Raw genomic sequence first — 26,702 nt, 5'->3', positions numbered from 1 at the left:
ATCTCCTAGTCAGAAACACCAAAACCTCTATACAACATGAGAGAACATAAAATATTCCCATCCTCCATACATAATAAGAGAACTCCTCTCATGCATGTGTCAAAATCCATACTCTAATGTTGCATATCAGGGAACAACTCTCATTCGAGAGTTCATTTTCCCCTAAGTGTCAATATCTCTCCTTTGATGTTGTGGGAAATGCCTCTGAAACACAAAAGAAGCTAAACTAAGGTGAGTATGCTAACTACACCCGAACAAGTTTTGTCAAGAAATATAAACACCCCTTTGCTACATGAAGGAACACATTTTGATAGTGGAGCTTCTCGTGCAAATTATCATCTTTGAGCAAGAAAGCTATCACAACATGTTAATAGACCTCTTTCCTCTGATGTCTCTAAACTCCAATTTATACCTTTAAATCTTAACCACCAAATACAACATTAATGGCTTTAAATGCATCATTAGTGAATATGATATTTGCATCAAAGTATTAGTACACAAAAACTGGGATTTCTTACTAAACCATGTATACATCCATTTCAATAAAAACCTTAATGCATCTACGATGATCATAAACCTTTAGCCTACTAAGCACTAATCCCCTATTTAGTCTTGTGTGGAGCTATTTCTCTAATTATCTTTATTTCTTCAAATACAAAACCTACTCTTATCCTAAAAAATCATTCACATGTACCTCTATCCTAAAAAATCATTTGAATCTTCGCTCTTGCAAAAATGCAAATCTTTGGTGTTGTCCTGCATTTTGTCACCACAGAATGTTGGCAACAGCACGAAACTTTTTCAAGTTAGTTTGGCGTTTCCCTAAGCTTAAATTTGATAGTCAATTGTTTAATGTTGATTGATCAATCAATTTCAATTCATATATCAAATTATTTTACTGAAAGCCTTCATCAAGTCTTTTTCGTTTTGCTTTTCGTCGAGCCTTTGTTTGATTTTTTAAGCTTTCATCGTCTATTCTTTACTTTTGAGTTTGCGTTTGTTGGTTTTTAGTCCTTTGGTTTTGCTCATGTCATGCCTTTCATTTTTCCCTTCGATTCAATCTGACCTAAAGGTCAATCAAAGTTGTCACTCAAAAGATATGTTTGTTTTAGTGCTTCAAAAGTAGACCTTTTGGGTGTAACAACACGAATTAAAAATATGATGTTATATTTTCAATTTGACTTTGACTTTTTAATAAATATAACTTATATTCACTTTTTGTTATGTTTTTAAGTTACTTTTACTTTAAATTTTTAGCTTAAAGTGACTATAGTGCACTTATGTTATAATTTTAAGTTTGAGTTACTTTTTAATTTTTCACTTAAAGTAACTATATAACTATATAGTTTCAGTTTAATTTTTGGTTTTAAAAATCAAATGTTTATTTAAATATTACTTTTAAATGATGTTTATATATTATATTTCAAAATATGATAAATAAATATTGTTTATGACCCATTTTGTAACATTTTTATTATTTTAAATGAATTAAACGACTTAAAGTCTGCATAAGTGGACATTTTATATGCAATAACACGTAAAATCCATCAAAAGTGGACATTTTACATGTCACTGCATATAAAATTTACTTTGGTGGACCTTTTTGATGTCATTACATCAAAAGTTCATTAGAAGTGGACCTCTTTGATGCTATTGCATCAAAAGTGAAGTTTTCATGCTTAGGCATCTAAAAGGTGAGTTGCATTTTAAAATATGCTTCCTCCCCCAAAAGGTTCGTTTTTGCCTATAAGCGTATATTAAAACATGTAATGGCACCCAAAAAGTGTGATTTTGGAGAGATGCATGTTTTAAAATGTGTAAGTGACCCAAAAAGGTCCAATTTTGGAGAAAGACATGTTTTGATATATGCATTGACCCTCCAAAAGTCTGTTTTTGAAGAACATGTTCTTGCCCTCCAAATACCCGATTTTGATCATAACTAGTGATTTTCTCAATGGATTTGCATGAGATTTGTTTCATACGAGGCGTTTTTGGCTGGCAATGATTTCTCTTGCTTCTAAAACGGATTTATTAAGCGCAAAAATGTTTTTGAAAGCTTCATTCTAGGGCACATTTTTGGAGAAATCAGCAAATAAATCCATTTTTAATGCATGTTTTTCCTCCCAAGTAAATCAATTTGGCATATTTTGGAGGTCACATTGAATTGTGGTTCATTTTTTTGGGATTAATGATCAAAATGTTTTGTTCTTGCATCATGAAGAAAAACGTTTTTGCCAAAAACGTCTCACAGGCATGAACACCCAAAAAACGTTGGATTATGGAGCATGAATAGGGCACATTTTGGCATCTCTTAACAACTTCTCCTTGTTTGCTGCCCTCTCCCATTCGAATTTGTTAAGTTGGAAAAAGTTCAAATGTTTTGGAAGAATTTTTCAAACATGGGAGCATCTTTTCCCTTCATTTTTGGCACATGTAAGTGGACTCTTTCTTTCTTGCTTTAAATTCATGCTTATTTAGCTGATTTTATGCATGAAATTACTTGATGGTTGCCATTTGTAAAAAACTTTGCCATGGAAAGTGCATTTTTCCTTTTAAAATGAAGCTTTTGTTCATTTTCATGTTTTTGTTTCTTTCCCAAGTCCCAATTTTGAATTTGAGTGTTGAAGTGCATTGCATCTTGGTATGTAGAGTCACTTTCCAAAGGTATGTTGTTTCTTTTGTGTTTTGCATTTTGTGCTTACTTGCCAGTTTTCTCCACTCAAAGAAATTGCAAGTTCTTTCCCAAGAACTTGTTTTTGCTTCATTACATGTGAAAGCATCATCTCATTATCTCACTTCTATTTTCCACTTCCATCCCTCCATATGCATTTGCGCCTCCGTGAGCAAATACATATTTCCGTATCTTTCCATGCTTTCCATCTCATCTTCATTCGCACATAAATGTGAAGTCAATCTTCCACCCGCACTTGCATCTCATTCCACTGTTCATCTCCCGTTACATGTTGCATTTACATGTACTCATTTTTCATGCAATAATGTCTTGAAAATACTAAGTCATTTTTTGAAATCAGCAATTTTCATTTGCACGCATTCCCATGCATTCCACCTTCACACATTTTCATTTCGTTTCGTTTCACTCCATCTTCCATATTTTCACTTTCATACCATTTCATTCCGCTTTCCATTCATTTCATTCCACACTCCACTGTATATGCATATGTTTTCTCTTAAAGTCACTTTGTCGAATTTACTTAGTCTCCAATCCATTTTCGAATCTTCACTGCTAATCCAAAATTCACTTGTATGGAGGTTCTTTCTGATGATGTATTTGTGTTTTGGGATTTTTGTGTTGCAGCATAGGCACAAAACATGTCCTCGCCATCCAAATCCAAAGGCAAAATGAAATATCAATATGATAAAGAATTGGCTCATGCAGCTCCTGCTTCAGTCATATCCATTTTGAATAATGTGTTGGACACAAAGATTGGCCATGTGGATGTGGCTGATTTTCTTCAAAGAGTTGAAACTCCAACTGGTCATGAAATGAAGCGTATTAAGAGAAACAACATTCACTTGGTGTCTACGTTTTCCATGGCAGCTATAGAACTAGACTTCATTTTTGGATGTGCACGACAGTTTACTTCCAAGACGAAGACTATCAAAGATGTTGATGGCAAGGTTATCATTAGCCTTGACCCTGAGATCATTGAGCAAATTTTCAAGGTTCCGCATAAAGCAAAATATGTTGATTTGACCAAAGAATCATCATTGGCATGTTGGAATGAACAAAAGGGTAATTATCAGAAGTATGTCAACTTAGATAATAAGAGAACCAATTTCTTCAGATGGCCAAAGACCGTTCGTCGGTCTAACTTCAAACAAAAATATAAGGATCTCATCATCCTTCTTAACAGGATTTTTGGCCTTAAAGATTCTACTAATTTCGAGCCATGGATGTATAAGTTCATGTTTCAAATTATGGAGAATAAAGAACACATCTTTTGGGGAGAACTCATCAGTACTACACTCTGCCAACATATATGCAATGTGGGAACATTAGTGCCCTTCTATATGAATTCTTATCTTGTTTACATTGTTATTGCCATGCGATCTTTCTCTGGTCTTTCTACCAAGGGAGATCATCTTCATGTTCCTATTTAGGATTACTATAACCAAATCACTTTGGCAAATAGTAAATTCTATCATAGAAGAGTCCAAGATGCCTTCTTTGGGCATTTCCGGTACTTGTTCAATAAGCAGTTATCTGTCAAAAGAGTATTTGATGCAGCATGGGAGAAGGTGAACCAATACGGTTGTATTTTTCTTCAGTTTCCCATTTCACATATTTGAGAGTTAGATATTTCAAAGGTGAGCCGTATACCTTACCTAGGTATGCTACAGATCGAATCATCTTGATGGAGCTAGCCAGACAGCGCATGGACGTGCAGAGTGATCAACATACTTTGCATAGGCTTGGTTTTGGCATTACCTAAACTAAACCATTGGCTATTGGCAATTATTCAATCATTTCAGTTCCTTAAGCAAAGAACATGGAAGCAGAGTTACAATTGATCACCTTGAAGAAGTTCAAAGCCAAATACAATTGTGACTATCGAGAGACGAATTCTCAGATGAAAAGAGCCTACACTCATGTTCATCGCATCAAGGATATCTAGATTGATATGAGGACAGAACTTGACATCATGAAGATGGACTACTGCAGATTAACCCTGCAGCAAATGATTGATTTTTACATGTTGGAAATCCCTTCAGGTTTCCAAATTGAAGATGATGGCAACATCCTTGATCCGGAATTTCATCAAGCCGGCTTTGATAAGAAGTGTCATTTTCCTATTCAATGGCTAAAAAAGGAAGGTACATCTATCATGGATAGATCTCAATCCATCTTGGCAAACACCAAAAAATGGTTGAAAAGTAAAGGCCTTAAAAGGGTAAATCCTAAGATGGGCTTGGATTGTGGAAGTTTTGGTCCTCCTAGCAGGAAGTCACAATTGGAAATCATAAAGAAAGATGGTTGATGATGATGTGGATTCATTCTCTACCATTTTCACTCTTTCAATTCCAGTTTCAAAAGTTAATATCAAGGCTCTTCCTATTTCCTCCACTGCTCCTCGCATCCATGCACATAAACAATATGATCATTTAGCAAATGTTTTTGAAGATTTTCCAACTCTTACCAATGGTCAAGTTTCCCAACTTGATACATCTTTGACAGGTTTTGAGCTTTTTATGACAGAGTCTTCTCAACATGTTCTTATGCCTTTAGCTGTACAAACTGAATCTTGCTCAATCACTATGGAAATACAATCAGAATCAATGCCAATGGTTTCCACGGTACCTACTTCTGCAGATAAAAATTTCAGCTTGCCTACATGGTTGAGCAAAATAACAACAAAAGAAAGGAAAGTGGTTATTCCTCCAGACAATCTTCCTGTTAAGAATACTAAATCCAAATCTTTGAAAGACAAGATTGTTTCCAGAATTTTGGTTGATTCTGATAAAACCAAATTTGTTGAAGTTGTTGAGCCCCTGGTGGTTAAACCTATTGAGGAACTTACTCGTTCTGATTACAAGTTTACAAAGGTTGAAATTGGAAAGCAATCACATTTGAGTTGCTTGCAAGATGCTCACGATGCATTGGCTAATGTATCAAAGAGTAATCATGAGCTTTGGGAAAAGAAAAATCAATTGAAATAGGAGGACTCTCGTCTGAATGAGGTCATCCTAAAACAATCTTCTCAGAGTGTTGTTATGTCTCAAATGTCTAAGGAGAGAAAGTTGATAGAAGCCGCTAAGTCTTGGATACAAGAAGTCATTTCTGAAGGAATTTGAGTGATCATAGAATCATTTGCAGTTCTTAGATGTGTCAAAGAGATGAATAAAATGGCGCAAAACTTAATCTCTTCTTTGAACCAAGAAGCAGATAACCTGACAAAAATCCTTGATGATTGGGATGAAATGATAAAATTTAATCTGGATGCTATGGTCTCATGTGATGTTCTTCCATCATGTGAAATGTTTTTCAGATTTCAAGGACTCATTGGTTACAAGGAGACATTAAAGAAGCTGATCACAAAGTTGCAGGTGGCCTTTGGAGATTGTCAAGCAATTGAAACTAGTGTTACTTGTGATTTGGAACAAATGGGATGCCATGTTACTGAAGACTTTGGTAATCTTATTGCAGCAAAGAGAGTAAATTCAGAATATACAATCAGATCAATGTTGATGTAGATTCTGAAGATTTTGGTTCGTACACAATGAACAAGTTTGTTTTGTATAAATCCTTGACAAAACACTTGTTAAATACTACAGCAACAAATTCCAAAGTTGTGCAATCAACATATGAAAATGTAGTGAGAGTAGAAGCCATATCAAAGACTATGGAAATTGCTGATCTTCCAACAGTACATGACATCACTGTCAAATTCAAGGCACTGAGAAACAATCTTTAAGATTGTTGTTTTTGTTTTTATTTCATGTTAGTAGGTGTAAAGGATGCATTACATGAAAAAGTGTAATTATATGTAATGTCAGTTACATGTATGTAAAAAGATGTAATGTGAGTTGCATGTATGTAAAAAGATGTAATGTGAGTTGCATGTGCAGTTGCATGTAACCCTTTATTTTCTTCTGTAGTTAGACTAGGTCAAAGTTGGTTGAGTTGCTCCCACTTTTTCCTTCACCTTTTTCTCAACTCCTATGCCTATATAAAGGAGTGCCCCCTCATTGTAAAATCATCATTATTATTGTCCCAGTAGAACTTTGTTTGTGTGAGAGAAAATGAACACAAAGGAGCATTTAAGAATTAACTTTGATTAAGTGAGATTGTTATTTGTGTGAGTTGTAAGCTTTGTCTATAATTCATCCAAGTTATCTTCGATTAATATTATCTTGTGTTATTGGTAATTGTATCTCGTGAACTGAATAGAACAGAGTTAAGAAGCAATTGGAGCCAGAGCTTTGACCAAGAGCAATCGTGGAAATATATAGCTAGAAGCTTTGTCTATAGCTTATGTTTTCTTCTTATTTTGCAAAATAGTTAAGTTACTTTCACTTTTAGGAGACTCTATGCCCTAATTGTAAAGTTTTTCCATATAAAAGTACGACCAGTCTTAGAGCCAAACCGGTACATTTTCAGCTAGCCTTTCAGATACTGAAGGTTTAACGGTATCACTATTTCCAGCTCTTGATAAAAGTGTAGTTAGAGATTCACCCTACCCATTACTCGCTCCACGAGTAAGTAGATTCTTTCTTGAAAGATGAGAAGAAAGGATATTAATAACACCCATTTTATAAAATCTCTCAACTTCTTGCTTACCTTGAGTTGATCTAAGGAAAGGTGAGAAGGGGGAGCCTTCCCTTTAAGGTAGGAGAGACTCTGTCTCACACACTGTGGTTGATCATCCTATTTTGCGACTGGATTTTTACCCAAAACTATGGGTTGCAAAATATCCACCCAACACTTGGCACCTCATTTTTTGTGATAAATCTTGCAATCTAAAGAATGTGGTGTGGGAAGTTTGTGTAAACATCACATCCAAAGAACACGAGAGTATATTCTATGCGTGATCTTCATCATGGCTTTCAATAATCCCTCTCCATTGCCCTTGACCAAGAATAGAACTTTCAATGGTAAATCTCAAGATTACTTTATTTCATCCTATACTCTTCTCCATAGCATGCCTCTTCTTCGCACTAGTTTACACTAGATATGACAAACTCTTATTGTTTTAGAAGCACCAAATATGCACTCTGATACCATACCAAAATGGTAGAGTAGACACAAACAAAATCAGATCACATCATTGTTGCACAACAATACAAAAAAACATAAAATAAGAAAGTTACTTTTGAATGATTGTTTTGCATTGAATCCAGTGAGGTTTATAAAAGCCATGATATTGTTCAACCTACCAAACTTCCCGACAACTAACCTTTTTTCATTTACCAAGTCCAATGTTCCATGGGCACCTCAAAAAAAACTCGGTGTCCACTATACAAGGACAATTCTAAGACTTTGGGAGCTTGGGGAAATGTTCCCCCGCAACACCACTACCTTTTCCAAATCTGTCAGGGATGCCACTAGGCCGCTTACTACTTAATGCATACCATTGCATACTAACTGTAACCTTTCAACTTTGTGAAAACTTGATTTCCTCTCTAGAGCACTCACAAAGATGTTACATTGAAAAATTTTCCTTGAAGATTTAAATTCACCTCAATTTGTATAGCCTCACCCTCCAACCAACCACCACCTTACTACCATCCCCAAATTTAGGCCCTTAGTCACGGCCCTTAGTTGCCCCATCCCCGAAACCCATGCAAACATCCCTATGATCCCCCTCCATGGAACTATGTAATAAGCTTAACAAACTAACATAAATGAAACTAAACTAAGATGTAACATTCCAACTGAATCAATGTGGATCAAAGAAGTGAATTGTTGAATGTTTTTGGTACTTCAATACTTGTGACACCTTCAATGCTATTGATAGACTTTAAAGGTCACACGTGTCTGTTTCAAATTTTAAGCCAAGAGGCAGTATAAATACCAGATCAAATGCAGACACTACAAAATTCAGATTTACCATACCAGCCTACAGAAAGAACATAACTAGCTACAGGACAAGGCAATGAAAGATATTGGAACATAAGCTGCATACGCATTGCTCCTAATATTGGTTTTGTGTTGAGTCCAGGATGATAATAAAACACAACACATCCAAGAACTGAAGTAAACCAAACAACATTGTATCAACCAGAAGTCATCTATAAATTTTGAGAAATGTTCATATGCCATGAAATAAAAAAGAAGCAGGAAAAGAAGCACATTACTGGTTTCTGTTCAGAAAGCCAGTCTCCAACACTTGCAGACTTACGAAGCGCTAAACTCTGTGAAGACACTAATAACAGAAAAGTCTTAAGTAAACCAAGTTTGTGACCCGACACATTACAAAAGGTATGGAGCTAACTTGAACATAGGCATTGATGAATTGTGCCACAAACCTGAGAGGATCTACGAGAAATAGATGGCAAATGAACATTCTGCAACAGATAGTACTTACTAAATAAGTTGAAAAACAACAGTATAATGAAAGTTTTATCTGCCAAAAGTTACAAAAGTTTACAATTATCCAAAATGGAAAAGAAAGAGGACCTCTGCTAGATCTACATCCTCCGATGTAACTGAAAAACGGCCCTTTTTTTGTACAACACTTGCCTTGGATTTATCCTCCTGGTAATCCTTAAAACCTGAAAGGAAATTATCATAAGGAAATGATTTGTAAAAATTACCTATTCCTACTGCAGTACAATACCCTAATACAAAATCTGTACAAGGAAGACAATGTAAATAGCTGTTTGACAAATGCCAAACAGTTCAAGCACAAGAAAATATACAAAAAATAGTATGTTTTATAATACACCTCCCGATGATCGTAATGGAGCTGACAAACTATTTGCAGATGCCCGATTAGGTAAGCCCAGTGGCCCACTAAAAATAGGGTCCTTGCGCATATCTTGTTTAAATGGCTCTGCCAGGTTTCGCCCATTTCTCTCCCTGGTAAAAACATATGAACAACTATGAGTTCAACTAAACTTCATAAAAATGCATGCTATAGTTGGAATATAAAGTGATAATAACAACAAACATGCAAACCTTAATACAATGCAGATTCTCGGGACAACTTCCTCTCAGCAGAGGCAATGTTATGAGAAACAGTCTTGTCAATATTTCTGTATAATTAGATTTTAGTATGTGCTTGGCCATATTTAGCCAACAAATCTTTGTCCTACAGATCTATTTTACCAACAGTAAGGAAGAGTTTAAGAATCAGTTTTTGTTACTCTCTTTTGCTTTTATTTTTGTTTTCATATGTTTCTTTAATTCATCATCAAGCTCCCTTCCCCAAGCCTTCAATCCCATCGTCTAGATACATGTTTCTGGCCCTGGCCAGATGGCCAGGTTCATTCCAAAGATGGGGCATACCTTCAGTACATCCCAGGCACCCAGGATAACTATAGAACAGAATTGTGCTTCCTTTAGCAGAAATCGTGAAGAAATTAAAGAGTATCTTAGACAATAACTGTAAAAGATACTGTACAAAAGCTAAAACGGGCAAGCCCACCTTTCATTTTCCACTCACTTTTCAAAAAACTCTCAAACCGAAACTTATGAATGGCACCAACTATGAGCTAGGGGCAACATGGAATTCAGAACTAGAGTGAATACATCAAAACTTGGTTAGTTCCATTGCCCAACTCTCAATAGCCATCACCAACATGTAAGGGTGAGAGATTTCTATGCATGAGCTGCATAACAGTACTAGTGGGAGTGCCAATGCCACTGTCCAATGCATCTGGTTCTAATGAAACAAAAGCTGATTTTAATGCTCACAATGAAAAACAATATGATGATTTGATCATGCTAATTGCTATCAATTTTTTCCTCTGTACCATGTGGTACGACCATTTAATATTTTCCTACTTTCAGCAGATGATATAAAATTTAAACCATTTGAATTTGTTATTTATCATTGAATTATCAATTGCCTGTGGTGTTGATTGGTTAACTTTGTTAATTATGTCTGTCATGATTAATTTATACTAAAACCTTTTTTATTTCTATTTTTTCTGTACAAAAGTCCCCAGGCTGTATCAAACTTAGGGTCCCAAACAATAGGCACCCGTAACTGTACCATACCCATAAACTGCCCAGTTTCTTTTTTTTGTTAAGTGAGGCATTTTTGTTGTCAAGTTAAGCTTGATTGTTAGAACATCCTTTTAATCTGTGTGCTAAGTTTGGTTTGCCCCATCCACAATATAATTAAAAGTTTTCTCAGAAAAAAACTGTATATGTTTATTTTCATCAACATTTCCAATCACACTCTGTTTACTCACCTAACTTCTGGTTTCTATAATTTGCACTAAACAATGTCATGGCATTCCTGCTGAGGTTTAATACCATTCAAATTCTCCCAACATGAGAATCTATTAGAATAGATTGAAGAAATCCCGCAAGAGTTTTCTGGGTTTAGTACATACTGAATATGCATTTCTGATATCTTGCACTGAGTAGCACTAACAGAAAAAAGATCCAAATAGAACTCTTCAACAATATATATCAAATGTGACAAATAGGGCAGACAATTAACCTTTCATAGCCAAGTACGCGATCAACCATAAGAGGCCCACTATGAGCTTGATGACTTGGACGCACATGGCTTCTTTCAGCTGTGAGCTCAACCGTTTCCAACTCAAATGTTTTCCGTACGCTTGTTCCATTGTTGTTTTGTCTCTCCTTAAAGGATTTCTTTTGTTGTTCTCTGTCATCAAATTTGGATGAATCCAACAATCTCAAGTCCTCAAGTCTCTCAGGATTGGTGATATTTGCTTCCCCATTGGACAAATCAACACATCCTCTACAAATGAAATTATCAATAAACTAATTCAAATGTATGCTGAAACAAAAAAAATGCTGTGTTATAGATCAATGGAATCCACCAAGCAACATTTTCTTGTGAGACAGAAAACAACACGCAAAACAGAAGCTCAAGTTCATTAACAATAATTTAAACTAGGAATTAATCAAGCTAACACAAATTTCTTACATTTCTTTTGTTTCTTTTCTACCCTGATTCTTAAAGTCCGAAGTTTCTGAACTGCAAGAAAACAAGAAAATAGTTATCTACCAAAGCACTGTACAAAATCTTAACATGCATCTTGAGTCTTCACCACACTTCCCCCTAGGAAACTGATTGCATTGAATTGGGAAAAAAAAAACATTCGAGCAATTCTAGAAAAGGAAAAGATGAATGTATCCTGCTTCTTTCAAGGAAATAAACTCATCAGTACTAATGTTGCTTTGAACAAATTAGGTTGCTATCTTCAACAAATGATGAAGAGGACCATAAATTAAACGTACATGTTACTCAAGTCACTTATTGAACTTGATTGCAAAAGAGGAAGACTTTGCTCGGTCTTGACCTGCAAACAAATGCTACCAACATCTTACATGTCCTATGAAACAAAAAAAATCTTAGTTTCTAGCACAAGTCTATAACAATGTACTCAGATATAATCTACAATAGACTATATTATCCACTGAACTGAACCTTTTCAGAATCATTGCATATAGAAGTCTCAATAGACGTAGATAGACTCTGATGTTTTGTTGATCCTGAAGAGTCGTCTTCTTCTTTACCACCACAGAATTCATCATCATCTTGCATCTGTTCAAAACAAAATTATCTATTTTGTCAAGAGCAGATGTGGGATTATGGGTACAGATAGCAAAATAGGGAGATAATTTTCCACTAGCACACAAGAGCATGTGAACAAGGGATGATTATGTTAAATTAAAATATAGTTGATAGGAGATATAGATAAAGATATAGGGATATTGTTCATCAACCCAAACCTCATGGTGAACAAGATAAATACTCACTTAAATGATAATATATAAACACTGTGCCACTTATATCGATAAACATTTTTTAAAATATACCCAATAAGAAAGATAGTTGTGTACCAATGCTGCCTGGGTTTTCAGATCCTCTATGTCAAAATTCCATGCGCTAACTCCACGCTTATATTCACTCTGTGGTACAACTGATACTTAGAGATAGCAAAAAACAAAATAATATAATCCTAGTCTTACAAGATATAAACCAAATAAAAAATATGTGCAAACAATATTAGACAGTATACTGTTAGAATACAATTTCTACAAATGGGCATTTATAATTTATGTTAACAATGTAATAACTGTACATTAGTTATGTCTAACAATTACAACTTGCAATTAAGTTACAACCTAGTGGCTTTGTCATATCCCTCCATTTGAAACCCTAGTTCAATCATCCCCATTTCTAGAAAAGGATTTAATAATAAATATCAAGAGTAAGAAGCATTCTTGTTGCATTACTAATACTACCACAGACATAGTGAACCCTCCTGAGCACTTTCTCACCTTACCCTGATCATACACTTAATCATCCTCTTCCAAAATAACAATGACCCTTTCTGGTTGGAATAACTAGGAGACGTTTTGTATTGTTCTACCTATTGAGTTATCAAAGAAGGCTCCAAAAAAAGCTTCTCTATCGCCCCTTCATAAACCTTAACATTCAGACTTTGTCGCTCGTCAAAACAATGGGTGAAACATGACCAATAAACCAGTGAACTCAATAAAACCACCACTATGACCATATGCTTGATATCATAAATGGTATTTGTCACTTCCTTATCAATCATGAACACAGTCACCAACAGAGGTTTTTGGTGCTTAAAATCAAGCTCGTAAATAGAAATTCAATGCTCGATTATCCCAGATGATTAGTTAGGTGCTCAGAATGATTTGTACTCTAGATGCTTAAAAATTATGCAACTGCAAATGTTCTGACCAAAACAGATATTCTCACCCCTTCCCCCCCCCCCAGCTTTCCCCGCCCAATAAAAAGAATTGAACCAAAATGTCTATATGACACTTGGCTCTGCTACCATGTTGATAATTAACTCAGAAATAAACATAAGTGACACCTAAAACAATATAGTGAGCACAAGAACACAATAATTACCCTGGGAAACCACTCTAACTTGAGGGGGAAAAACCCAGCCACAGAAATTCTATTTATTAATAAATAACTAGTAGTCTGGATTACAATGCATATCAAAACAGAATAACCTTTCAACAATAACATCAGACCGACAGCAGATGCAATACTAGAATAAATATCACCCTCACACAAAAGATCATAGTTGAAAAACTCAGGCTCAACATCAAATTGGCACTTTTATTGAACATTTGAGAATATATATAATTCTAGTTATTAAAAGTTACGTAAATTTCTAGTTTTTTTATATAGATCTAAATAAAAAATCTCAAATATAAACAACTTTTTTTCGTTTCGTATTTAAACTCGAAAAAATGTCACTTTAAAAACAATATGTTGCCCAGAAATATCACATGATTTGGCAAGTTATGAGAAAAACCCGGCATGTGATTTTGGAAAAATCAGAGCCAATTTCAAGGCTGATAAAATTGTTTTACATTTTGTGTGGCGGTATATAGCGACATCTGTGATATCTCACAGAAAATTTCAACTATACAAAAGACAGACACTACATGTTCAGTCTGTTGTGACAAATGATCCAACTGTCACTTCACATGAAGGTGACTCTTCATTTTCTTGACCCGATGAATCCTAATAAAGAATAATCACTGATGATAAAGGACAGACGACCAGCTGTTTAGAATAAAGTCACCAAATGATATCGACAAAAGAAGATAAAGAATAGCAAACACATCATGATTAATAAAGAACCAGCAACCATTTGCAGAAATGATTATCCTAGATATCGGAGAAAGATATCTCCCAAAACTACAACATCGACAATGGATTCTTCCATTTTTTTCACTAAACTAAGGACATTAATATGATACATATATATATCATTTCAATATAAACATTTACAGCATCTAAGAGATTTTTGTGCAAGATATGATAAAAATAAGTTGCTTACAATTTTGATTACATAACTCAGAAAGAAGTACAAACCCCAGGAGATCCCTAAAGGGGGGCATTACATCCCTAAAGGGAGACATTACAGACTTCCCCATTTAATAATAAATAGAAGCCACACTCATTAGAGCGGCTGCCATCCAATACACTCACACTTCATGGGTTCATTCTTCCAACATTTGGTATGAAGAAAGCCCAAGAAAGAGTATGCTTATCATGCAGAGGGAGGAAACCCGTGGATAAGGTGCACTGATTAAAAAGAAGATTGAGAATTGAGGATACTTGTCAAAGGATGTCCATCCAATAATATCTAATCACTGTCAAAAAGAGATGACATTAATCATACAAATGAACAGCACAGAACACTAGGGTATGGATGAGCAATTTATCTGTTCCTTCTTCCTTAAAAAAAATTAAATATATTTTGCTGCATTTTCCCTGTCTCAAGGCCTATTGTGATTTTCATCTGCTGTTAAGGACTGATTGTTTGCTCAGAAAGCTGATCAATAAAAAGAATCTGCTGTCAAGGGATGATTTTCCCAAGTTCAAAAGTGCTAAATTATTTCAAAATTCTTTGAAATAATTTGCAACTAACTTTTCTTTTCTTTTTTTAAATTGTGGAAACCTATGCTCCACGGGGACGCGTCCCCTGCCTCTGTACCCTAGTACCCGTACCGGGTACGAAACGGGGACGCGGGTACGGAATTTGGACGTACCCTGCGACGTCCCTTTTTGAGGGGAAAGGGGACGGTCCCCGAAACGCAAAAAAAAATTTTGTAGGAAACTTGGGTACGGATTTCCGTACCGGGGACGGCGTTCCCGTCCCTCGCCCGTACCCTTTTGCCCACGCCGTCCCCTATTTTCCAGCCGGCCACGGGTGAGTTAAAAAGTTAAAAAAAATGGTTTTTTTTAAAAAAAATTTAATCTTTTCTATTCCGCCTAGGGCCCACATGGATGTTAAGTTGTTAACCCTAATGTGTCTTCTTAAATAGTTAAAGTTGGAGTTCATTGCTCATTTGGAGTTGTTTGCAAGTTGGGAAGAGGAAGAGGAAAACATTGAACATTCAACAACAACAAAAGAGTAGTGTGTTTTGGAGGTGGAAGAGAAAGTTTTGCCTTCATTTCTACTTCATTCCAGGTATGTTTTTTATTTTCTTTTTGTTTGATTCAAACTTCATTGTTGTTTGTTGTCATTTTTCATTTTTTTCAATGACATAAAGAGGGCATGTTAATGGAACATTGAAATTTTTTTTTTTCTATAACTTGCAGCAGTATACTATAAATCATTGTAAAATCCAAAGGCAAAAACATGAGCAGCAGTGAGAGTGAGGGAAGTAGTGATAGCATGGAAGTTGCCATGCAAGAAACTCAAGTGTCACAATTACAAAGACCAAGAAAAAGACCTAGGGCAGCCATTGATGAGCCTAATGTAGATGTCCCTATGCCTAATCCATTTGAGTGCCCTTCCAAAGCCTTAAAACAATATGCCAAAGGCCCATTCAACCCTAAGAAACCTCTCCTACAATTTGCCACAAAAGTAGACAAGAATAAGAAGAAAAATTCGGAGGGTAGTAGGGAATGGGAGTGTCATTTATGTAAGAAGCATTATTTTGGGAGCTACACAAGAGTGTATTGCCATCTTTTATGGATAGGTGGGCAAGGGGTGAAAGGTTGCAAAAAAATTACGGAGGAAGAAAAACTTGAGGCCAATAGGTTGTATGTGGAGGGGGAGTTATTGAAATCCGGGGGTCCTATGAGTAGCACACCCACACCCTCATTGACTCCCACTAGCACTGTTAGTAAAGGGAAGGGAAAGGCCAAGACTAAGAGAGATACCAATGTGGCTGATTTATTTAACATACAAGCAAAAGATAGAGCTGAAGAGTCCATTGGCAGATTTCTTGTTGCTCATGGCATACCATACCATGTTTCTCGTTCCTCATTCTATAAACAAATGTGCAAAGATATTTATGCTGCTGGTCCCTCATTTGTACCACCAGGAGAGACTAAATTACGCACCACTATCCTTGACAAAGAGTACTCAAAAGTAAACATTTTGATGGAGGATATGAGGCAAACATGGATGAGTGATGGATGTTCTATTATCATGGATGGTTGGACCGATATCAAACATCGGCCACTCATCAATCTTATTGTCACTAGTACAGCAGGGGCCTATTTTCTTAGAGCCATTGATTGTTCGGGAAAAAAGAAGGATGCATCCTTCCAATTTCAGATTTTGAAGGATGCTATAGAAGAGGTAGGGACTTCAAATGTTGTGCAAGTAGTCACTGATTCAGCCCGTGTGTGTAAATCAGCTGGATTGATAATAGAGAGCACCTATAGACACATTTTTTGGACCCCATGTTGTGTACATGCATTGAATAACACCTTGAAGGACTTTGGGAAAATTGATTGGATAAAGACTATGGTGTTTGAGGCTAGAGACGTGCAAATGTTTATTTGCAATCATCACACATCTCTTGCATTATTTAGGACATTTTCCAAAAAAGAATTCCTCAAGCCTGTGGAGACTCGATATGCTAGCTACTTCATTTTGTTGGAGAGGATGCTTGAGGTCCAAGAGGCCTTACAATCCATGGTGGTCAATGCAGAGTGGAATAGATGGCATGAATCAAGCACCCCAGATGGAAGACTTGTCAAACGAAGAATCCTAGATGAACATTGGTGGACCACAATGAGGTAAGAAACTTAAGAATTGGTGGATATCATAATTGTTATTATTGCTGATTTAATAAAAAAAAAAATTTGATTTAAGCACTTGCTGATTTTTTTAACATATTATGTTTCTCACTTGCAATTTTCTTTCATTTGCAGATACATTTGCTCCTTCATTGACCCTATTGTGCAGGTCATTAGATATGCTGATACTGACTCTCCTAGCCTTGGAGAGATTTATGAGACTTTTGATAGCATGCTTGGGCAGATCAAGCAAGCTGTTAAAGATAAGGAACGTACTTTGGAGTTCTACGAGGAGCATCTTAAGCCCATTGTAATGAAAAGGTGGAACACTATGAACAACCCACTTCATATGGCAGCCTATGCAGTCAATCCAAAATGGTATGCACCAAGGCCTGGGAGAGTGCTTCCATCTAATGATGAGGAGGTGAGTTTAATTTATTAAAGAATTCTGATTTTATAATACATTTTTAAATATTTTATTTTATTTGTAAAGTTTATAAACTCTAAGTTCTCACTTCTTAATTTTTGTTTGTTCAATATAGGTGAAGGACGGCTTCTTCAAGGCCCTTTCAAAAATGTATAGTGCAGAGGATGCTGCAAAAATTCGAGGGCAATGGCTTGACTTTGCCAATCTTCGTGGTCCAACATTTGGTAGACCAGAGCAAGGACTGATAGAACTACATTAGCTCAAAAGGACCCGATTGGATGGTGGACATGGCATGGTAGAGATGCACCTGAGCTGAAAGCCCTTGCCACCCGTCTTCTCTCACAGGTTGCGAGTTCCTCTGCTGCAGAGAGGAATTGGTCTACATATAGCTTCATTCAATCGGTCAAGAGGAACAACCTTACCTCTAGACGATCAGAGAAGCTTGTGGCTGTTCATAGTGTATTGCGACTACAGGAGCGACAGAGTCTTGAGTATCGACAGACTCCAGCACTACGTTGGGATGTTAATCCTGAGGATGCATTGCAGATTGATGAGGATAACACACCCCCAGGGCTGCTTGGAGTTCCATTGGATGAGGACCCTCTGCCTACCCCTGCCAGTGATTCAGAGGATGAGATTGATGATGATCTTGATTTAGATAGAGATTTAGATTCCTAGAGGACAGCCATATATTTGGCTTTCTGCTTTTCAGATACTCAGATACATTATTGCTTTTGATTATTATGGAGTTGGACATCTCATTTACACTTCTAGTATTTACTTTCATTGTGTCATTTTGATTTTCATTTCATGCATGATGATGATAGATTGATACTTGGAGCCTTTGGGCATTTTTGCTAATTGTATGCGATATTCGGATATATCATCATATCATATTCTCATTTTGATTCTAATCTTAATAGTTTTCAATTTCCATGTATTCTATGGTGAATGGTTTATCAATGTTATGATTTATCATTGTTATGGTATGCATATCAGATATATATCTCTAAAGAAGTCTAATTCTCCATATATAAAAAATTTAAAATCCCCTATATTTTATAGCCGTCCCCTGAGGTCCCGTCCCCTAAATTTTGGCTTCGACCCGTACCCGTACCGGAAACACGTTCCCGTCCCCTAAAACGTCCCCGTCCCGGAAACTCCGTGGAGCATAGGTGGAAACCCCTGAATTAATGTAATTTTTTTGGGTTGCAATGTTTTTACCTAAACTAAGTCATGGCCAACATAAAAATCTTATTTTGCCCAAACTGCAAAAATTGGCAAGCCAAAACTTAAAAATCTGGAGTCAAAAAATACCCAAAATCATTAAGTGTATGAATAGCAACAGACATATTCTTTGAAAAAGTCGCTTCAAATCTTGCAAGTGTTACATCCCAATTTTTGACCTAATTTAGAATATAGCCATTGAGGTTCACATGAAGTCAGTTGGCAGTTTAATTCGTTATACTCTGGTAAAAAGGTAAGATAGTTAATCGTTATGCTTTCAAGTGAAGATAATATGTTAGATGATCGTTAATCACTAATTCATGGAATTGAGATGAAGGTTAACCGTTACGAATAATTATGATTAAATAATTTATAATTTAATTACAGGAGAATTTCCTTGCAGAAAACACATCGAAGGGGTGAAAGCTTTGTCAGAAAAAAATTAGGCAGGAACATCACCATCACTGAGCAGATGGGTAGAGGACCTAGCGACTTGGAACAGAATACATCTACGAGAACCACATGAGCTATTTAACAAATAATTTAATTAAAATAATTGAGTTAAAATATAAAACGTATCTTAAAGGATTTTAATTTATCTTTCGTCATATTATTTTAATAATAATTTATATACGTGCATTTAATAATAAAATGATTTGGCACCATTTATATTTTAATAATTAATAAGTAATGTTACAAATAAGATTATAATAATGTTTGAATTATAATAATTGTATTATTATAATTTTCAAATTTTAATCTTCCAATTCTATTCTCTTCTTTTTATTTTTTAACTGATTATTATTTGGCATGTTTAATCGAATTTATGTTTTGAATTAGTATAAACTTCCTCGGAATTTGAATGAATTCTTGTAACTGCAAGAAGTCGTAAAGTCAAGCTCTTCTTTTATAAAGTCTCATATCATATTTCAACCCAATCTTTTCATTCTTATTTCCACTACCGCCTCCTTGCTATCGAAGGGTTCTCAAGATAACTGAGAATGATATTAAATTATATTACTGCTCATACATCCGCCTTCGATTTCCTTCATATCTCTAGCTGCAGTTTTCAGAATAGAGGTCTCCTCCCAACAACAGAGCAGCCGAACTATGTTAGAGGTGTCACGTAAGACCACAAAATTCCTTGTGTATTTCCCTATGCTATGTCTGTAGTAATACGTGCTGAATACCATTTATTATTTTAAGGTTTCTTTCCATGTTTCAATACATATCTTGACAGTAGTCGTATTCCTTTATGCCAATAATACACAGGAACCACAACTCTGCTGTACACACACACACACAGATTATATATATATATATATATTGGTTCGAATTCAAAGACCTTATTAATAGATTTGGAATCATGAAAACTGCATAATGACGCTTTACTCTGCCATGAAAGAATATCAAATCTGTATAACCATTTATCACAGAATTAAAATACATTTTTCTTCTTTACAAGATGATAACATGAAATTGGAACACCAATGCATTCACTAGGCAATGATGCCATCATAGGTGGAGAAGGTGTAAAGCAATGCTGTGAATAAATTAAATAAAAAATGTTCCATCTCTTTTCTTTTCTGATTTAGTATTCATCCATAGCCAGCTAGGCATATTAGTTTGTGATTAATATATAATACTAGTTGTTGGTTTTCTAAAGTGCATCAGAGATCATTAATCGAGTAACCTTGAGAATACATCATTTATAAATTCAAATAGCAATTGTTTAAAAACTTGATTGATTTTATAAATCAACATCAATGCACATGCTATCACAATTCTCCGAACAATCCAGAATAATATTAACACCGAGGAATTTGCTAGCAGAGAAGCCATGAAATGGTGAAGAGGTGGAGATAATCTGCAAGAACGCAGAAGAGAATTCAGTTATGATTAAATTAAGTAATTAAGCATTCAATTTTTTTTGAAATCTTTAAAGAACATAATTTATGTAAACACAAAATGTGAAATGATGGATGTATGTAATTTTCTTGAATAATTGATAGTCGTCTGCTCTGAGAATTCCGAATACCTGGGACTCACCCGGCTGTGTAGCCAAGAAGATGGGTGATGAGGTGTGAGAAAGGAATCATCAATAATATGAATTAGTATCAGTTATGACATCTCAATATTTATCATTTAATATGAATTAATTAATAGCTCATGCATATTCCTGTTATTATGATCTCCTGTTGCCAAGTCGTATGGTGAGTTAATTACCAGGAAGCCCAGTGGATGGCAAGATGACCCCTACCTATTCCAGGTAGGGAGGGCCTTTCTCATTAAAGATCGTGTGGGGACAAGTTGTGGTCCGAGGTTGGGTGGCTATGCCCCTGACAATGTTTCACCTCTCCCCAAGATAGCAGTTGTACGTCAGACAGAGATAAGCTATGCAGTCAATTGTTTATCGAAAACAGGTATTATCACTTTTATTTATGAGGAGGTAAGATTAAATTGAGTTATTTCATTATTACCATTATTTTACACCTATATGCAAGAGATAGATTCGTGGATTGTTTTTCATTTATATGAATATCGAATATAAGCATATTTCTAATCTTGAGATACTATCACAGTTAAGCAATCGGAAGGAAAGGAACCTAAAGCCCTAATTGATTGAGTGATGACTACAACCCTAATTGAATTCTGTGGTAGCGGAAGCCCTAATTGAATTATGTGGTAGTGGAAGCCCTAATTGATTTCGTGGTAGCGGAAGCCCTAATTGAATTTGTAGTATCGAAAGCCCTAAGTGATATAGCGGTATCAAAAGCCTTAAATGAACCGATGGTAAACAATGCCCTAATTGATACAGTGGTATGTGATGCCCTAATTTTAAATTTAGTGGTATTTAATTGTAATTATCATTTGATTTTGATATAGCAGTTTTTAGACAATAGTCGTCATGTGATATTGTAAAATTGGTATTGTGGACTAACCTAGGTGGTTGCAGCAGCATCCCTAGTATTGATTTCGATCTCAGTTTCCAAGGTATGTGGTTTTTAATTTCGGTAGTAATTTTATTTGATGGTGTTTTAAGTTTTAGTTAAGAAATTTTATCTAACTGATTTTAACAGTAAATCTTATTCACATGAACATGAATGATGTAACTGTCTTCCTATGAAATTGAAGTTATAACTGTATTCTTGAGTATGATAGATGTTAATTTAGACCCGGGAAAACCGGATGTTACAGCGAGATATCATCTTAAAGAATCCTCCTTGTTATTAAACTGCCCATTCATGATGACTTGATCCCAGCAGTCAAAATGCCACTTTTATTGGTGACCTTTAGAAGGGTGCAAAACAAAATATAAAACCAATGAAAAAAAAGAAGCCATGTATTTGAAAAATCTAGAATTTTTTTCACAAAATTGAGTGAATTCGTGTCACTAGTAATGCATCTACTTACAATGAAGGACCTGACAAATCAAGTCTTTATTGTCAATTAATCAATTGGTGAAGATGATATGAACACAATGGTAATCAATAGATTGCCACCGTGATTTGAAGCATTTGTGCAGTCTGACTCTGTTGTTTGAAAGTTAGACTTCTACCTTTAAAAAGATTATTTCATATTTGTTGCAAAAAGGACAAACAAACGCAAATGGCTGAGTCAAATTTTAGACAGTTTGAGATTGCAACTATTGCATAGTACATGGGCAAAGCAAAGAAAAAGTTACTTTTGATTGACAATCCAAGCACAAAGTGAAGAAGTATTATTGCCATACATTTAAACATTTTAGAAGTGAACATAGCAAAACTACAATATAATCTATCTAATAAAAAGTCATCAAATTATTAGACTACTTTCTGAGGCGAAGAAGAGCATTGGAGATAAAAAGTACACTGGTATAATGTCTTCATGAGACAACAATGGTGCAGCCAATGGTTGGTGTAATGTCCTTATTTTTTACTTGCATCGAAGTTAATGGTATTAGCCTATCATTGGGTCCTTGTAGACTAATACTGGTGACTACAGGACCTTGTTGTGGAGTTATTTGGCTCTCCAGTGGCCAATTGGGATTTTTGGCTCTATTTTGAGGGACATACTATTTATAGTAAGTCAATAGAGGATTCCAATGAGCTCAGATGAATTAGAGGAGTTATACGATGCTTTCATATTTTACTTTCGACTTTTGGTTTGGGATCCATGATTCTTGGAGGGAGCATATATTTTTAGTAACTCACCCAATCAGGACCATTCATTATCTTTTATGATTGAGATCACTCTTGTGCTATCAGATTCGTTTATAGTGCTATTAAGCCATTTTTGCAAGTTGGGTACACTACTAGTTATAATTTAATTATATTTACTAAGGTTGCTATTTTTATTTTTATTGTTTAATGGGCACCTTAGTGTTATAGCTCGTAGGAATCAGGATGAGGAGTTTTAAATCATGGGCACATGAAACAAGGACCTTGTGTGTCAGAATATCATTATATTAAAGAAAATGTCATGTTTGGAACAATGGGGGAGTTTAAATTAATAAAGTGACTTTATTATTTGACATTTGTCAACTTTAAATTATAACATAAAGTTGCTTCATGAGAAATGAAACCTTTTAATTGAGAAGTGTAAACATGAAGCCACTAGCCATTCGGTGTGAAGGAGGAGCCATTTGAATTGGAATATTATAACAACAAGCTCTTAGAGATGGATATTCATTCTATGGCTTTGTGTTTTTTTGTAAGAAAGGTATTCAAGGGTTTAATGCGGGAAAGAATTGTGAATTCTCTTAAAATTTGTGCACTTTGAGTTGATTTTCCATGCCAATGAAGTGTGCCACTACTGTTGTTCCGATTTGGGACTGAGAAATTGAATTAATTTGCCCTGGAGATCGAGTGTTTTTTTGCTGAAAGAGGTTTAATGTTGTGACGTAATGAAATTCTGATCATTAGGAGTCAATTGCAATAAAAGTGGACAGCCACGTTGGGTTTTGTTGGTTCAGCTAGGCAACGTTGCAATATCAGAAGGCTGCAACCATCTTTCACAAGGCAGCATTTGATAGCTGGGCCTGCATTCCTTCAAAAGAGGGCCACCATAGCACACATGCCATGTTACAGACAAGTGCTGCCATTACCAACACTCATGTCAACATAAAATTAAAATCCAGCTGGTGAAAGGTGTTATATGTTGGCATCCAGTCATTGTCAAGTTCTTTAATGATTCGGAAATTAGTGTTTAGTTAATTGGCATTGTATATACTTGCAAACTTTATAAAGCCAATAAAGTTGGTCTGCAAGTTTGAGCAGTTTGCAATTTCTATGCATGATCTCATTCCAAATTCTGGAAAATATATATATATATATACACTTTCCAACACAAAAATTCCATTCTTCAGCATAGTTGAGTGTGAGCCAGCAGCACTCATTACAATGGTATCAGACCAATTTTCTGCCATTTTGCGGGGGAGGCCTTTTGCAATATCCCAAATGCATATTGGCCAATTCTTATCTCAATTTAATTTTCACAACATAAACATATGAAGATGCATTATAAACCAATAGATTCTCATAAAAAACCGTAGAAGAAATACAATAACTAGCATTCAAAATCCAATCTTAAACACAATTTTATAGTGAGATTGGAATATTAAGAAAAGAACCTGTAAGCACATGTGAGACACCTAGTGTGACATCTCTACGGACAATCGGTTTGCATTCACTATCTACCGGCACGAGGGTTTACGTTCTCAAGTTAGATGAAAGCTAAAGCTTTCCAAATAACTCTCACAAGAGAAAAATTGAACTCTAAATAACAAACCAAGCATAGAGAAATGAGCTTCTCCTCCTTTTAAAGACCCAACCTGTGACTCTTCAGCTTCTGTATCCTTGTCCCTGTCCCTCATTCCAACTCATCTCTTATTCACTCTCCTTTAATTAAAGTTGACTTAATAATCCTGCATTAAGTCCTCAAAGGTCATATATTGGATTGGCCTATCAGTCTTAATGTCCCAGAAAAAGGGGACATTACAGTCCTCCCCTTTCGAGATTGTTTGCCCTCAAACAATTGCAAGCATGTGACCACGATTCCTGGGTCCCATATCAACATCATGAATAATGCCATAATAACAATACATCAAGCGTGCTAATGTCGGGATCCCAAACCATGTTGTCATGACCATCAAATATGATGAGCTAGAAATGTATCAAGGAGCTATGTATATCGCAGTAGATTGCGACTCTTGTACTTCATTTTGTCACCACAAAATGTTGGTAACAGCACGAAACTTTTTCAAGTTAGTTTCGCGTCTCTCTAAGTTTAATTTGATATTCAATTGTTTAATGTTGATCGATTGATCAATTTCAATTTGTATATCAAGTTATTTTACTGAAGGCTTCGTCAAGTCTTTTTCATTTTGCTTTCTATCAAGCCTTTGCTTGATTTTTGAAGCCTTCGTCCTTTTCTTTGCTTTGAGTTTGCGTTTGTTGGTTTTTAGTCCTTTGGTTTTTCTCCTGTCATGCCTTTCGCTTTTCCCTTCGATTCACTCTAACCTAGAGCTCAATCAGAGTTGTCAGTCAAGAGATATGCCCGTTTTAGTGCCTCAAAAGTGGACATTTTTTGTCCAACAACACAAATTAAAAATATCATGTTATATTTTTAATTTGACTTTCAGTTTTTGAAAAATATAACTTAAATTCCCTTTTTGTTATTTTTTTAAGTTACTTTATCTTTAAATTTTTCACTTAAAGTGACTATAGTGCACTTTATGTTATAATTTTATGTTGAGTTACCTTTTGAATTTTCACTTAAAAGTCACTATATAACTATATAGTTTCAGTTTTATTTTATTTTTTTAAATCAAATGCTCATTTAAATGTTACTTTTTAAATGATATTTATGTGTTGTAATTTTAAATATGATATATAAATATTGTTTATGGCCCATTTAGTTAACATTCTTATGAAATTAAGTTGATTAAATGACTTTAAGTTATCATAAGTGGACATTTTACATGTCACTGCATATAAAGTTCAACTTGTTAACGTAAGTGGACCTTTTTGATGTCATTACATCAAAAGGCTATCAAAAGTAGACCTTTTTGATGTCATTGCATCAAAAGGTAAGTTTTTATGTCTTTGCATTCAAAATGTGAGATGCAAATTAAAATGTGCATTGCCCTCCAAAAGGTGTGATTTTAATCACTTGCATGTTTTAAAATATGTCATTGACCCAAAAAGGTCTGATTTGCCTTGTTGAAGGATTTTAAAACATGTCATTGACCTCAAAAAGTCCGATTTAAACTAAAAGCATGTTTTAAAATGTGTATTGCCCTTCAAAAAGTCTGATTTTGAAGAAATATATGGAATTGCCTTCCAAGAACCCGATTTTGATCATTAAGGGAGATTTTTTTGATGGATTTGCATGGGATCTTCTCTATTCAAGGCATTCATGCTTGGCAATGAGTTTTCTTGCATCAAGAATGGATTTAACATGCTGAAAAATGTTTTTGAGTGCTCAAACCTAGGGCACGTTTTTGAAGAAAACTCCAAATAGATCCATTTTTTATCAACGTTTTTGCATGTGGATGAATTGATTTAGTCTTTTATGGTGATTGCATTGCATTCTAATACAAATCTCCACCTTTAAATTCCAAATCAATTTGATCTTTCTCTTTGGTGAAAAACGTTTTTCACTAAAAACGTCCCATAGCATGTGCATTCAAAAACATTGGATCTTGGAGCATTTTTAGGGCACGTTTTGGCATCTAGCATATAAAACACCTTGTTTGCTGCCCTTTCCTATTCGAAATTACAAAGTTGGAAAAAGTCTTAGCATTTTTGGAGAATTTTTCAACATTGGAGCATCTTTCTCCTCCATTTTTGGCACTTAAT

At 35.2% G+C, this 26,702-nt stretch overlaps 2 protein-coding genes across 6 annotated transcripts in view; one reads left to right on the top strand and one right to left on the bottom strand.

The window, feature by feature from the left end:
- Nucleotides 1-26,702, bottom strand: part of LOC149554625 (Protein kinase superfamily protein) — a 159,746-nt gene that overhangs the window by 77,745 nt on the left and 55,299 nt on the right. For 2 of the 5 annotated variants that reach the window (XM_089828685.1, XM_089828684.1), the window contains 9 exons: nucleotides 12,512-12,580; nucleotides 12,096-12,212; nucleotides 11,906-11,967; nucleotides 11,592-11,642; nucleotides 11,136-11,402; nucleotides 9,408-9,541; nucleotides 9,140-9,234; nucleotides 8,989-9,027; nucleotides 8,818-8,874 (listed from right to left, as the gene is read on the bottom strand). In XM_089828685.1, coding sequence (XP_089684811.1) covers nucleotides 8,818-8,874; nucleotides 8,989-9,027; nucleotides 9,140-9,234; nucleotides 9,408-9,541; nucleotides 11,136-11,402; nucleotides 11,592-11,642; nucleotides 11,906-11,967; nucleotides 12,096-12,212; nucleotides 12,512-12,580 — 891 coding nt within the window. Of the gene's footprint in view, nucleotides 1-8,817; nucleotides 8,886-8,988; nucleotides 9,028-9,139; nucleotides 9,235-9,407; nucleotides 9,542-11,135; nucleotides 11,403-11,591; nucleotides 11,643-11,905; nucleotides 11,968-12,095; nucleotides 12,213-12,511; nucleotides 12,581-26,702 lie in introns of all 5 variants that reach the window. The other 3 variants (XR_016364406.1, XM_089828686.1, XM_089828687.1) reach the window with 3 other exon arrangements.
- LOC149554626 (uncharacterized) lies at nucleotides 15,588-17,908 on the top strand. Its single transcript, XM_089828688.1, has 4 exons — nucleotides 15,588-15,642; nucleotides 15,774-17,207; nucleotides 17,343-17,631; nucleotides 17,750-17,908. Exons 2-4 carry the CDS (start codon nucleotides 15,814-15,816, stop codon nucleotides 17,891-17,893), a joined length of 1,827 nt encoding a protein of 608 aa, XP_089684814.1. The 5' UTR covers nucleotides 15,588-15,642; nucleotides 15,774-15,813; the 3' UTR covers nucleotides 17,894-17,908.

Source organism: Cupressus sempervirens, chromosome 5 (genome assembly GCF_028749045.1).
Source record: "Cupressus sempervirens isolate cs-2001-9-10 chromosome 5, ASM2874904v1, whole genome shotgun sequence".
Lineage (NCBI taxonomy): Eukaryota > Viridiplantae > Streptophyta > Pinopsida > Cupressales > Cupressaceae > Cupressus > Cupressus sempervirens.
This window is presented reverse-complemented; position numbering and strand designations above follow the sequence as displayed.

Bases quoted from the DNA above. Each gene is read 5' to 3' on its own strand.
- LOC149554626 (XM_089828688.1), top strand. From the start codon at position 15,814: ATGAGCAGCAGTGAGAGTGAGGGAAGTAGTGATAGCATGGAAGTTGCC. The intron at 17,208-17,342 runs GTAAGAAACTTA...TTTCATTTGCAG, and splicing joins CATTGGTGGACCACAATGAG to ATACATTTGCTCCTTCATTG. The intron at 17,632-17,749 runs GTGAGTTTAATT...TGTTCAATATAG, and splicing joins TTCCATCTAATGATGAGGAG to GTGAAGGACGGCTTCTTCAA.